The following is a 15103-nucleotide window of genomic DNA, read 5'->3' as shown; positions in this document are numbered from 1 at the left end:
TATGCACTTTGCTACTTTTAAGAAACCTGGTCAACATATATTTTAAATATATGATAAATATATGTTGCAAACCTTGAAGCTCAATGAAATATATATTTTTTTTAATTGAAAACATTTAGTTTAAACCTTCATATGTACCAACATATATTTCAAAATGTATTCTGGGGAAAGAAAATACATTTGCAATCTTACAGCAGCCTATATTAAGGTTTTATTAATATTTATTTTGATTTAATATATACACGTTACAGACAGCAAATAAAGTTTTTTTCGTATGTGATGTATGTGAATGTATTTTCTTGGATTGAAATATAAGGAGGGTAAAATATATTTTTAAAATATATTTTCAAAAACACAGAAGTGTTATCATTATAGTTGACAATATTCAGAATATAATCAGAAGTTTTAATGCAATTTGTTTCCTTATTTGGCATATTAAAAAAAAAAAAAAAAAATCTGAAAAATGCTGAAAATGAACATTTTTTCATCTTTTTTCTTATGCATCATTTTAACTGCATGAAAAGGAACTGAATGTAATTTGGACATAATAAATGGCATTTTAGCTGCAAATTCCTCTTAGACTGTGCCTCTCGCTGACCCTAAAGTCCCGAGCCTAGACATTGATGAATGACACTGATGAATCATCAGGCACAATCCAATATCTGCTGTTCAAGGAGTGTCACCTCAAACTTTGAGTCACATTCAGGATGTGTCATCCTGGTGCAACATTACCTGCCAGTAAGCTGAGAGGGTGCACACAAAAACACAAACCTTGACTTTGGGAGGGTTCATCCAGTGATGTCTCATAATGCTGCTGGCTGTCATGTTGCTTGGCAGAATGACCACATCATTGTTATTGTCTCTGCATGACAACTCACACTCCTTTCCTGAGAAAAACAGACAGAGAACATAAGTCCACAGTTCATGTAACATCTTGAACACTGCATAACATCTTTCTTTAGTGTTTGAAGAGAACAGCTAAACAGTTTGTCTGCTCATCACTAAGGCCATTACAGACGTTGACACTTCAGTGAAGTTTAATGGACACTTCTTCCAGTTTAACTATGTTAAGGTCTGAATGTTACAGCATATCTTCTGATGAAGTTTTTGTAAGTATTGAGTTCTGTCTAGGGCTGTGCAAATAATCGAATGCGATGATCATGTGCATCTTATCAGTAAAGCCGGTTCTGTGATTAGTAGTAGATCTCCATCACCTGCTTTCAAATGGAGAGGCATTTACTACACAGAACTGTAGTTCACTGACAAGCTATGCAATATCGCGTTCATTATCGCAGGCTGTTACATTGATACTGTGTAGAGGAGATTGCAGCATCAATTTTAGGGTAAATGTAACATCACATTTAACTAAAAATGAAAAGAAATTTTATTTTGCATGGAAACAATTGAGCCTATTTTGCATCATATAATTGTTTTATGGCAACGACATTGATTACAAACAGTACAACAAATAATCATCATAATATGTCAACACTATCATTCAAAATGTTGGGGTTGATAAGTTTTTGTTTAAGGGTTTTTTTTTTAATATTTTGAAATATTAATGCAATTTAAAATAGCTGTTTGCCATGTGAATATATTGCAAAATGTTCTTTATTCCTGTGATGCAAAGCTGAATTTTCAGCATCATTACTCCATTCTTCAGTGTCACACGATCCTTCAGAAAAATTTTGTAATGTGCTGATTAGCTGCTCAAGAAACTTTTCTGATTATCAAAGTTAAAAATAGTTGTGCTGCTTCACATTTTTTGTGAAAACTATGACACATTTTCCAAGATTCTTTGATGAATAGAAAGTTCAGGAGAAAATAATTTATTTAAAATAAACTTTTGTAGCATCATGAATGTCTTTACTGTCAATTTTGATCAACTGAATGTGTCCTTTCTGAAGATGTATTAATTTAACTCATTCATTTAATTATTTATTCGCTTGTATCACAACAATGACTTCCATTTTTTTTCATGAAAACACCACACTATAGTATTCTATTCCCAAAATATAATATAAAACAGTAGTTCCCTTTTGAATGGGAACTCGCACTGCATCCCCTAGAGGGTGCTATGAGGAATGCCTCCATCATGACCGGTGTCTGAAGCATGTGTCTAAACAGGACAATGAACTTGACATTGGCAGGTGGAAGCCTATGACGTCACAACTTCTGCAGACTGACAGTATAAAAGAGCACCTGTGAAATACTTCATCCTCTTTCTAGTCTTCAGGATACCATTTGTTTGTACATGAGTTCTTCTTTCTTCTCTCTCTAGAGGGACAGTAGTTAGTGTTTTCTATGAGCATGTTCAGCTCTTGAAGGGGTTTAAGGCATTTGCATCATTAGTAATCTGTTCTCGTATGATTCATTTCAGAGCAATATAATCTGTCCTTTGAGCTAGCGTGCTTGAGGTTAAATGTGTACTTTTTGCGATGTTGTAGCAGTAATTGGATCCAACTGAGATTGACTCTTCCTTGAGTTGAGCACCTGGACCCGATGGTCAGGTCCCCTAACTGCCATTATGATGAGGCGGATTAAGCACAGGGGTTGTAGGCAGAGCACGGACGAGTCAAACAGGAAGTTTTCCTCAAATAACACTTTTGATCCTTATGTATCTAAGTATGAGGAATTAGAGAAAGAAAAGTGATGTAGTTAGGTAGTGGCCTTGGTTGTTAGACTCTCTGTGAGCCTTCTTGTCTACTGTGAGAGTTGTTAGACCTCCTCCCACTTTAGAGGGTTATCTATCTCACTCCTTAGAGCTCCACTAAGATAGTTATTGTGAGTTGTAGGCTCTATGTGAGCCTCCTTTGTAAATGCCTTCTCTAAAATCCATGCTTATCATAAGAGCACGCACTGTAGCTTCATGCCTTCTCTAAATTCTATGTTTTTGGTAAGAGCATGTACAGACTGCTTTGTGCCTTTAATAAAAATCCATGTTTATGGTAAGAGGACACTCTGACTGCTTTGTGCCTTTCCAGAAATCCATTATTATGGTAAGTTCACGTGCTGGGCCTTATCTTACTGAGGCCTGAGCGTGGGATATCGTTAGTCTACTCTTGACTTTAGAGAGTTGTCATGCTGATCCCTTTTTTGTTTCCAGAGCTTAGTTTGTGTTTGCCAAGTTGCTAGGCTCTTTGTGAGCCTCCTTAGCCATTGTGAACATCGTCAGGCCTCCTCTTGTTAGAGAGAGTTATCTTTATTGAGGCTTCTGCCCGCCAGAGCTCTACTAGGACATAATTTTGCAGTTTGTAGGTACTCTGTGAGCCTCCTTGCACTGTATCCAATGTAAGGGATGTTGTTAGGCATCCTCTCGTTTTAGAAAGCCGTCAAGCTGAGGCCTCTGCTCCTAGAGCTGGGACATCTACTGTAAGCATTGTTAGGCCTCCTCTAACTACATAGAGTTATCTTCATTGAGGCCTCCACTTGCCAGAGCTCCACTAGGGCAGCATTTGTGAGTTGTAGGCTCTCTGTGAGCATCCTTACAAGATGTCTTCAGCATGAGGCATAGTTAGCTCTCCTCTCGCTTTAAAAAGTGAAAGTGACGTGACATACAGCCAAGTATTGTGACCCATACTCAGAATTTGTGCTCTGCATTTAAGCCATCCAAAGTGCACACACCGTGAACACTCACCCGGAGCAGTGGGCAGCCATTTATGCTGCAGTGCCCGGGGAGCAGAACGGGGTTCGGTGCCTTGCTCAAGGACACCTCAGTCGTGGTATTGCCGGCCCAAGACTTGAACCCATAACCTTAAGGTTAGGAGTCAACCTCTCTAACCACTAGGCCACAACTTCCCCGTAAAAGATGGAGTCTTCTCTGTATCGATCCAATTTTAGTATATGTGCCGCCGTGGGGGTGAAAGTGAAAGTGACGTGACATTCAGCCAAGTATGGTGACCCATACTCAGAATTCGTGCTCTGCATTTAACCCATCCGAAGTGCACACACACAGAGCAGTGAACACACACACACTGTGAACACACACCCGGAGCAGTGGGCAGCCATTTTTATGCTGCGGCGCCCGGGGAGCAGTTGGGGGTTTCGATGCCTTGCTCAAGGGCACCTAAGTCATGGTACTGAAGGTGGAGAGAGAGAACTGTACATGCACTCCCCCACACCAACAATTCCTGCCGGCCCGAGACTCGAACTCACAACCCTTCGATTGGGAGTCCGACTCTCTAACCATTAGGGCCACGACTTCCCCACAAGATAGCTTGAATCTTATAACAAGAATCTTCTCTGTATCGATCCAATTTTCTTCTTGGAGCAGAAATCGGGCTCGTGCCGTGCACTTTAGATAGTTGTCATGCTGAGGCCTCCACTTCTAGAGTTTGGCCATTTACTGCACGCATCATCAGGCCTCCTCCCACCACAGAGTGTTATCTTTATTAAGGATTTTGCTTGCTAGAGCTCCATTAGGACAGTATATGTAAGTTGTAGTCTCTCTGTGAGCCTTCTTACAAGATGTCCTGAGCGTGGGACATAGTTAGGCGTCCTCTTGTTTTAGAGAGATGTCATACTGAGGCCTCCACTCCTAGATCTCTACCATCCACTGTGAGCATTGTCAGGCCTTCTCTCACTGCAGAGAGCTATCTTCATTGAGGCCTCCACTCGCCAAAGCTCCACTAGGACAGCATCTATGAGTTGTTGGCTCTCTGTGAGGCTCCTTACAGGATTTCCCGAGCGTGGGGCGTAGTTAGGCCTCCTCATTTTGAGAGTTGTCATTCAGAGGCCTCCGCTACTAGAGCCCAGCAATCTACTGTGAGAGTTGTCAGGCCTCCTCTCGCTACAGAGAGTTATCTTCATTGAGGCCTCTGCTTCTAGAGCTCAGTTAGGTGGTAGGATGCTAGGATGTTGGGCTCTCTGGGAGCCTCCTTGGCTACTGGCCTTAGTATGGAGTTTTGCTGGTCGCCATGATTTTGCCAAGTAAGACATGTTCCTGGATCAACATCTTTTGATGAACCTGGATCAACATTATTGTCCAAAAATATAGGCTTAACCCAATCCCTAGCCATAAAACATAACCCTACCCATAATTTATTCCTAAAATCAATGGGAAATGATAGCTGATTAACAAGGGTGTAGAAGCACCTAACTCTGATTGTAAGACCAAAACAGATATTTCCTAAAAAGTTATATCTCAATTCTGATTGGTTGATTGGAATGTTGTTCCAGGATCAACAAAGATGTTGATCCAGGAACATGTTGTACTTGGTGAAATCACGCTTACAGAGTGTTGCTAGGCCACCTCTCATTTTTAGAGGTGTTGTATTCAGGCCTCCACTCTGCAGGAGATTCGCTGGCCAGTTAGCTCTGAGCGTTAGGCTCTATGTGAGCCTCCTTGCATGATGGCCTGAATAAGAACATATTTAGGCTTCCTTTTTTCTTTTGAGGCCTCCATTCTTGAGAAGCTCTGGCTTAAGATTGTGTTGCTGATGCAGGGGTGAGGACTCCTTTGGGTCTTTGACTTTAGCCAATAAAGCACTCATCCCTTCAGCGTGTTGGAGTGGGTATATCGTTCCCCATAGCACCCTCTATTGTGAGTTCCCATTCGAAAGAGAACGTTTCAGGTTATGAATGTAACCATGGTTGCATGAGAAGGGGAACAGGACGCTGCGTCCCTTTGGCATGATTCAGGAATTCCTCCATGTTAATGACATATTTCACAGGTGCTCTTTGATACTCTCAGCCGCACCAGTTGTGACATCATAGGCTGCCACCTGCCAATGTCAAGTACATTTTCGTGTTTAGAGTGCTTCAGACACCGTCATGCCGGAGGCATTCCCCATAGCACACTCTAGGGGAAGCAGCATCTCGTTCTCCTTTTCAGGGAACCATGGTTGAACTAAGTAACCTGAGATGTTCTCAACCCCAGAAAAGGGTTACCAGCACTTGTATAAACAATTCTGTCATGTATTTTCGAAACATTATAGATCAGTACTAACTGTTCTGATGATATTCTGCCAAATTTGAGATATTTTTTTTTTATCTGAAGAATCTAAATTCTGATGGTTTTATCAGGCTGAACAAAACACACAAGTGTGTAACCAAAATCATAAATTCTATTTCAACATAAAAAGTAACCTGCACGGCTCTGAATGAATCTGGAAAATGAAATTGGTCTCTCTGTACAATGCACAAGTTTGCGGTATAGTTTTTACCTATGCCATGGCCCTTCTTGCAGCTGACGCGGATGCTGGGATGCAGGTTCTGAGGTAGAGAGCATTGACCCTTCAGCTGAGGGCATAAGCGGAAGCTTCCGGTCCAGTTCCCATCCTTTCTGCAGCGGATGACATTGGTGCCGAGCCCCTGTGGAGATGGCATAGCACGTTACATCATTCACTATGACATTCTAAACTTTCAGCTAGTGGAAAGAACAGGTAAAGACATGCATATATATAAAAACCAAATTAAAGAGTTTTAAATTTATTTTTTTTGTCATGATTTACACTTGTCAATTAAGTCACATTTATTTATATACTGTACCATTTTATACAATACAAATTGTTTAAAAGCAGCTTCACAGTAATAAACAAGAAAACAACAGTATTAATGTAATGGAACAAATGCAACTTCAGCTGTAAAGAAGCTCTAAAAACTAAATTTCAAAAGACTGGGGTATTTTTTAATGCGTTTGAAAGAAGTCTCTTTTGCTCACAAGGCTGAATTTGATTGATCAAACATGCAATAAAAACGGTAATATCATGAATTATTATTATTATAAATAACTGTTTTCTGTGTGAATATATTGTAAAATCTAACATATTGCTGTGATCAAAGCTGAACTTTCAGCATTATTACTCCAGTCTTCAGTGTCATATGATCCTTCATAAATCAATCTAATGTGCAAAGAATGCTCAAGAAACATTTCTGATTATTATCAGTGTTGATAAAAGTTGTGCTGCTTCATATTTTTGTGGAAACCATGATACATGATTTTTCAGGATCCTTTGATTACTCCACTATAAAGTGTCACATGATCCTTAAGAAATAATTTCTGATCCCAAACTTTTGAACCGTAGTGTAAATGTTACTGCAGCTCATATTGTAGTAATTTACCGCAACTTTTGATCAATTTATTGCATCCTTGCTGAACAAAATAATTCATTTCTTGTCATTAGTATTGATTAACGTCACTGATAAATGTCATTAACTGTATAAGCAGACTGTCTGCTTAATGTCTGCTAACACTAGGTTCCCCAACACACATTCTATTGAGTAACTTTGCAAGTACATGTCAACTTTTACTATTAACCCTAACCTAACAGTCTACTAACACTCTAATAAGAGATAGTTGACATGTACTTGAAAAGTCACTAGTTATCCTAAGTCGTACCTGTTTGCATGGTGGTTGTCTCAGCGTGTTGTTGGCCCCGTTGCAGTGGATCCAGCAGGTGCTGTCAAACTTGAACCCATCTGTGCACTGGTACATACCATAGAAGACAGACGGAGGAGGTGGACAGGTGACCGGCTCACATGAGCCCTCTAACCAGCGGCCATCTTCTGTGCATTGACGCTTAAAGGCTCTCCTGCAGGAACCGAGACGTTTCATATGCTGTGAAACCGTTCATGTCAAATTTCATTTTGATGATAAAAGTCAACTCCATTTTTGCTTAACCATGCATGCTGAGTGATTGTTGTTGTGTTTTTCGGTTCCTGTTTTGATTTTTGGATGATTGTATGTTTACGCACCTCTTTGGCTTGTTGGCCACATGGTATCCCGGTTTGCATTTGTATTTGCAGAGGGTGCCCACTTTAAGACCCGTCTCATTGCAACGTTTGGTCTGCAGCACAGCACTGGGCACAGGAGGAGGCACGGGACAGCGGAGCTCACACAAAGCCTCCGGAAACGACCACAGACCGTCCTCCATACAGGTCAGAGTGTTATTAGTGCCTTTAGACGAGCGACAGACAGAACAAATCAAATAAACACACGCAAATACATATACGTTTTAGGTCAGTAAGACTGACTGATTGATTAATTTATTGATTGATTGAATTATTAAAATAATAACAGTTAATAATAATAATACTTCTATTCAGCAAGGATACATTAAATTGATCAAAAGTGATAGTGAAGACATTTATAATGTTACAAAAGTTTTCTATTTTAAATAAATGCTGTCGTACTTTTCCTGAAAATAATCCTGAAAATAAAATATATCACAGTTTCCACAAAAATATGAAGCAGGACAGCCGTTTTCAACATTGATAATAATCAGAAATATTTCTTGTGCACAAACCAGCATATGATTTCTGAAGGATCATGTGACACTGAAGACTGAAGGAATGATGCTGAAAATGCAATGCATCCCAATGCATTAATATTTGCTGAGAATAGTTTTTAACCATATTGTGAAGAACTAAAATGTGTTCTAAAATGAATAGTTCCTCTAAATTCAGAATGGAATTTAGTCACTTATCAATCATGAAACATACTTGTGACTGCACATGACTGAATTCCATGTTAGCTGCAAATCACAAATTGTGTGACGCAATTTCCCAAGTAATAATCAGAAAGTTTATTTTGATTATTACAATACGAGCTGCTATATTAAGTTTTATTCTTTATTTAGTTCTCATCATTGCAACAAGCATTTTATACTACATGCTGGATCCTCAGAATACTGAGAAAGAAAATCTACCATGACCCAAGATGACCTATTTCACTAAGTAATTTTCTTTTTTCTTTTCACTGCATCAAAGTCCAGTCACACAGAGTTTTTCCAGGGTTTCTCACCCACAAGCTGAGCAGGCTCCTTGCACTGGAACGTGCTCTTCTTGCCGTAGGTGGTGCCTTCTGGGAAATCAAAATGGGCAGGGTGCACATGATACTTATCTGGAAGCCCACAGTCAACCGGCTCACAAGATACTTGCTTGTTCCATTGCCTATCAGCACAGGTGATGGTCACGGTTGAGTCCGTCTACAAAGAAAAGACGTCAGATTTTCAATGAGTTCAGTGCAGTTCAATGTGTCCTGCTGACCACAAAGTACACGAGGCTGATATCACAGTAAAGGACACATCTGTTCCTCTCACAGGCCTGAAAGCTGCACTACTAACTAGTGCTTTAGCAATTTGCAAGAGGAATGAATTGCCATTAATCGTGCATTGTGTTGTTTGATGAAACAGGCACAAAATATTCAAGCAGTAGCACTCATCCGAAAACTACTGAGCTACCAAACTAGATGACATTTTAACCCTGTAAAACCATTATATTAAACCTTCATGAACCTATCATATTTGATATGCACATTTCTAAGGCTTCTAAGTGATCAACATGATCAAAACTTGACACACATAATCTACGACATGCCTTACGTCGTCTGATTGAAAGTTTATACTTTTATACTTAAAAGGCTTTTTAGTATAATTGTACAAACATCCACCTTGAGAGCTGTGAAATGTGTACTGATTTTTATAAAATAAAGCTGAGAATAAATTTAGTGCTGAATAAACTGCTGGGTTCATTCCCCTGTGGGAAGCACACAGAAAGTGGGACGAAACAGTGAGGTATTTAAAGAGTTTGTGCTACGTTGACCTGTCATAGGCATAGCTCAATGGAGCAAGCCGTGCGACCAACTCAAACAGCACAGAGAAGAAGTGTTTGCTAGCGCCACCTAATGGAACGGAGTGCCGTGCCTCAAACTAATCTCACCAGGGCTGTGCTAAACACTAGTCATACTGCTCCAAAAAGGTTTTCCCCTGCACATAACACAATGAAGATCAGTATTAAGTTATTACATATATTTTGCTTATTATCTTTCATATTACTAATTTTTTTTTTTTGTTTATCACAACCAGGTGTGTTGGCTTGCTGTCACTCAGCATCTAGGATGTGTATCCTTTGTTTGTTTTACTTCTATGTTTTATAAATCATTTGGTTTGTTCACTTGTTTGTTTACTTTCCCTTACCAAAAATTAGTATACTTCAAGTTTAATTTATTAAGTATACTTAAGTAAAGTTCAAGTATATTTTTAAGTATACTTTATGTAGCAAGTATATAAATATCAGTGTTCTATTAGTATACTTGTAAGTGTACTGTTTCAATACTCATTGGGATTAAATTGGCCAACTTTCTAGTATATAAAAGTATACTTTTAAGTATACTAAAACAAAAACAGTAGCAAACTTTGAGTACACAACTAGTTTACCTCTATGTTTGTAGTTTGTACTGTAATTATACTAAAAGTGAACTTATAGGTATACTGACAGTTTACTAATTAAACACTTTGTACAGTTTGAAGTATAGTGTCAGTAAACTACTAGTTTAGTAGTTTTATACTGCAAGCATACTCATAAGTTTTTTTTTTTTAAGTGAACTTTACATCATATTTTAAGTATACTACTATGTCCCTATTTAGGTTTTCATTTGTATATATTTTGTTATATGAATATCTGAACATACAAAACATCCAAAGAAAGAACAGGGTATCTGCTTGTAAACAAAAACATTTTATTCTAGCTTCATGCATTCTTTTTTTAAACACTTTAATGTGGGTAAGTTTCATAAAAAATAAAGAAATAACATTTTGAACCAAAAGCTGAAAAAAAAAAAAAACTATGAATTCGATCAACACCCCAAAGCTTGACTGTAATTATTACCTCTTCATCCGTCGACATTTTATTCCATAACGTTACAGTTTTGATGCTGTTTCATGTCAGATGATCGCGTTAGATTACATGTGTTAGTATCTGTTGTTTCTTTTTCTTCTTCAGTTATGATTTTTTGGGAAATTCTGTGCAGAAGATGTGTACTAGTGCCCTCTACCGTATAATAATGAAAACATGGATTCTAGGAGTATAGCTCAAATATATTTTGACTTTTCATAACTAAAGGGGTGGCACGGGGTGGCGCGCATATTGGAAAGCTCTCGCTGTGATTTGTATTACTAAATATGTAAATAATATTTAACCGCCCCCCCACAAAATATGCAAAATGTACAAAATGTTTTGTCTAAGACTTAAAATGTTTGACCCAAAGGCTATATCTTATGGAATTACATTTGCTTCTATAAAAAATGAACGAAACTTTATAAAAACTGAACGTAACTTTGGTTTAGGGAAAAAAAACATTATAAAACTGAACGTAACTTTTTCAGAAAAACTATCAAAAATATGCCATTACAAAAGAAGAAAACAAACAAATGAAAATGAAAAAAATGAACGCAGTCGCACAAATTTAACAGGCTCTTCAAATATGCTTCTTCTTTGTTAATGTTTTCCAAAGATTCGTTTTCGCTAATCGTGGATTCTGAATGCATTGCCACAGATTTCACTTAAGTTTCGCAGTTTTTCGTTTGGTGTTTTTGACACAAACTTCTCGTGGGGGCGGGCTTAAATTTTTCAGTGATCTAACTCTGATTGGATAGTGAGCTATTGATAAACAGGTGCTCTCGGAAAGCTCTCGCATTTAAATAAAATGTGGCGCGCATATTGGAAAGCTCTCGCTGTGATTTGTATTACTAAATATGTAAATAATATTTTGCCGCCTTCGATCGTCTCAGTCTGTAAAGATGAGCTCTTGTCCTTCAAGGCAGCTTGAAGTAAGCTTGTGTTACTGAATGACAATAATAACCCGCAAAACAAACAGTTGCACACTGTAACATGAAAAACTTGTATCGATGTTATTGGTTACTTCAGTAACACAAGCTTACTTCAAGGTGCCTTGAAGGACAAGCGGAGGAGGAAGATGATGCCACTCCGTGTCTCTCCTGAGAGCTCATCTTTACAGACTGAGACAATCGAAGGTCAAATATTATTTACATATTTAGTAATACAAGGCACAACATATTGCATACAAATCAGCGTGAGAGCTTTTTTTTCTTTTTCTTTTTTTATTAATGCAGAGAACAAAAACATACAAAAGTATAAACATGCATCACATAATATCAACCACAAAAAAAAAAAAAAAAAAAAAAACCAATAAAGAATAAAATAGAACTAAAGAAAAAGAGGGCCAAAATCTAATCAAAATTACACAAGGAGATCAAAGGCAGAGCAAATTCTAACAGTCCTTATAGCTTTCTTATTAGTAGATACTGAGATTACATTCAAATAGTTTTCGATTTATTTTAGGAAAACAGAGAAGACAGGTTTACAGTCGGAGAATTTGCATTTGTGAATGTGAAAATTTGTTTAGGAAAAAATTTAAATTAATACAAAAACTGATATTTTCGTTTGTGGGGGCTCAGAGTCATAATACCCAAATATAATGTTTTCATATGTACTGAGAAGCCTGGCAAAATCTTACTTGACAAACACACCAATATCATCCAAAAGTTTCTGAGTGTAGTGACATGACCAAACTAAGTGTACAGTTTCTTCAGAACTCGAACAAAAAGAGCTTGTAAAATCGATGTCAGATTTAAATCTTTGTATAAACTTCTTTACAGGGTAGAACCTGTGTATGAGCTTAAAATAAATTTTTCACTTTGTCTGTGAAAAAGAATTTTTGCGGTAGAGACCAGATTTAATCACCGCGAGAGCTTTCCAATATGCGCGCCACTGAGTGGGCGGCGTCTGTACTTCCCGGTCATAGAGCACCTGTCCATCAAAAGCTCACTATCCAATCAGAGTAGATCACTGTTAAGCCCGCCCCCACGAGAGGTTTGTGTCAAAACACCAAACGAAAAACTGCGAAACGTAAGCGAAATCTGTGACAATGCATTCAGAATCCACGATTAGCAAAAACAAATCTATGAAAAACATCAACAAAGAATGAAGCATATTTGAAGAGCCTGTTAAATTTGTGCAACTGAGTTAATTTTTTTCATTTTCATTGTGTTTTTCTCCTTTTGTAATGGAATATTTTTGATAGTTTCTGAAAAAGTTACGTTCAGTTTTATAAAGTTACGTTCATTTTTATTGAACCAAATGTAATTCCATAATATCTCGGCAAAACTTTGATCAATCGAAACAAAACTTGGTTAGCTATATCAGCACCATGATCTGAGGGAACATGCCAAAGTTGACAACAGTGCCACCTATGGGTCAGGAAAAATTAACATTTATTGTCTTACAACTTTTGAACAGTTTGTCAGAAAAAATTGACCTTGATGTCTATGGAGTCCTTGAGTCATATCAAATTGGGGGATACCAGCATCTGATCATCAACCTGTCCACCATTTTGAAATGTGTCATAAATTGCAATATCTTTTGAACAATTTGACATATTTGCACACTGGTAGCCACCATCTACAGCATGTCCCAGAGGTACCTGAGAAGTTTGAACACAGCGCCACCTAGTGTCCCAGAAATATAAGGAGTTTTGCAGAAATGCTTATGACTTTTGAAAGCAGTGTCCAAATTTTGTTTTCTTTGTCAATATTTTGATGATATCTAATTTTTAAGTGTTTAATCATTTTGTTTGTTCACCATCTTGAAGTAAATTAATAGTTGTTTTTTCACTACTCCTCCTAAAAATTGTACAATTTTGTCCAAATTCTGATCAGAAGATCTTTGGACCGAGCCGCACAGATATGACTGAATACATTTTTGATATTTGCTTCCATTCCCGAGAAATACTCATCGAAGTCGACTGTGCCTGTGTTTTTTGACTTATGCTAGTTAGCTTAGCGTGCAGATTGGTTACCGTGTTAATTTGGTGCCATTCTATCTATCTATCTATCTATCTATCTATCTATCTATCTATAACAGGCCCCATATTGCTGCTTGCTGCTAGCTATACCTGTTTGTATATGAACAGAATAATCCCCAATCTTAAAAAAACTAACTTAAATAATGAAATTATGTGCACCAAACTGACCAGGAATTTAACAGTACAACATAAATGCAACTGTCATAAAACTGTAAATGTTTAGCACTGATGTCAGTATTGGCTGATGTGCTTCACGTGATCCAAGTTAGCGGTTACAATTTTTCCAATGATAAGTACTACAGTGCAAAACATACATCCAATATGGTAGACGTCCTGAGACAATTTAGCCCAATATTTCTGTTTTGTGTATTGTGTACTAATGCCAAACACAGTCTGCAATCAATTGAGAGTTGAGTCTTCTCAAGGAGCCCCGTTTATTTGCTGCAAGGAGCTGCTACCTATTTATTGTTCCAAATGACACAACTCATTTCAGTTAGGATGCTGCCTATGTAGAAAGCAGACATTCAATTTTGTTTGAAGCAGAGCTTAGTGAGTAGGGAGTACAATCCAAAGGCAAAACATATACAACTTTCTCTAAAGCATCACATGATACACAAAGTTCTGATAATAAGAAGACAACGTGTGTAGTTTGGACAACGCTGTGCAAAAATGTTGACACATTCTCTTGACCAAAATAATTCAAAAAAATGCCCTGAAACGGCCTTAAATTTGGTTACAGCTCTTGAAACATATTTGCCCCAGGATTTTGCTGTTATCCCTTATCTCGCAACTTCAATGTATAACGTGCTTTTAAAACACCTAAAGAAACTCTCTGGTTGGATCAGACTTACTGGAGTATTAGAGTACATTTTACAAGAAAAAGCTATTTCAGTCCTTTTACTTCAAAATTTAGATTTTAATTCATTGTGTTACTTGACATTTCTCTGTGATTATTTGAGAGATTTTTAAGAGATTTCAAAGTTTACACTATTTTTAAATAAACAACACAATTTTGAGGTACACACAGATGCAGGTTGGGTTTTACACTGAAAGCTTATTCTTAAGCTTTGGATTTGTTTGACTTGCCAAACATCTGCATGTGACAATATTTTCTGAATCTGCAAAAGCTCTTAAATCCACAAACATGTATAGGGATCTCTAACATTTAATCACATAAACCAAATCAGATAGCTACAAAATTTAAGCAATTTAAAAATATATTTAATATCACTTGCAAATATTGTTTTGTCCTATAACAGAACTTATACACTTCATCATGAAGCATTTGGTTGGGTTGATAAAGGAGGACTATAACACTAGATACACACGTTATTGATAAGCTCAGGCAGATATTCTTTCTCTCTCATATACTTTAGCCTTTCCTTTGACTATTTGATACACCACAACAATATCTTCTTACCCGGCCATTACTCACTTTCATATTTCTCTGTACAAAACACATGCTTTCCACATGGTAACTCAATCAATATGTTTAGAATA

General features: G+C 37.5%; 1 protein-coding gene across 2 annotated transcripts in view; it reads right to left on the bottom strand.

Annotated features, from left to right (window-relative positions):
• Positions 1–15103, bottom strand: part of LOC109090002 (pappalysin-1-like) — a 122586-nt gene that overhangs the window by 20020 nt on the left and 87463 nt on the right. For both annotated transcript variants that reach the window (XM_042757173.1, XM_042757174.1), the window contains exons 16-20: positions 8744–8927; positions 7696–7897; positions 7340–7532; positions 6165–6312; positions 772–887 (exon numbers count right to left, since the gene is read on the bottom strand). In XM_042757173.1, coding sequence (XP_042613107.1) covers positions 772–887; positions 6165–6312; positions 7340–7532; positions 7696–7897; positions 8744–8927 — 843 coding nt within the window. The remainder of the gene's footprint in view (positions 1–771; positions 888–6164; positions 6313–7339; positions 7533–7695; positions 7898–8743; positions 8928–15103) is intronic.

The sequence above is a fragment of the Cyprinus carpio genome, chromosome A5, assembly GCF_018340385.1.
Source record: "Cyprinus carpio isolate SPL01 chromosome A5, ASM1834038v1, whole genome shotgun sequence".
NCBI classification, from domain to species: domain Eukaryota; kingdom Metazoa; phylum Chordata; class Actinopteri; order Cypriniformes; family Cyprinidae; genus Cyprinus; species Cyprinus carpio.
The sequence above is the reverse complement of the archived record's forward strand: the minus strand, read 5'-3'. Positions and strand labels throughout refer to the sequence as shown.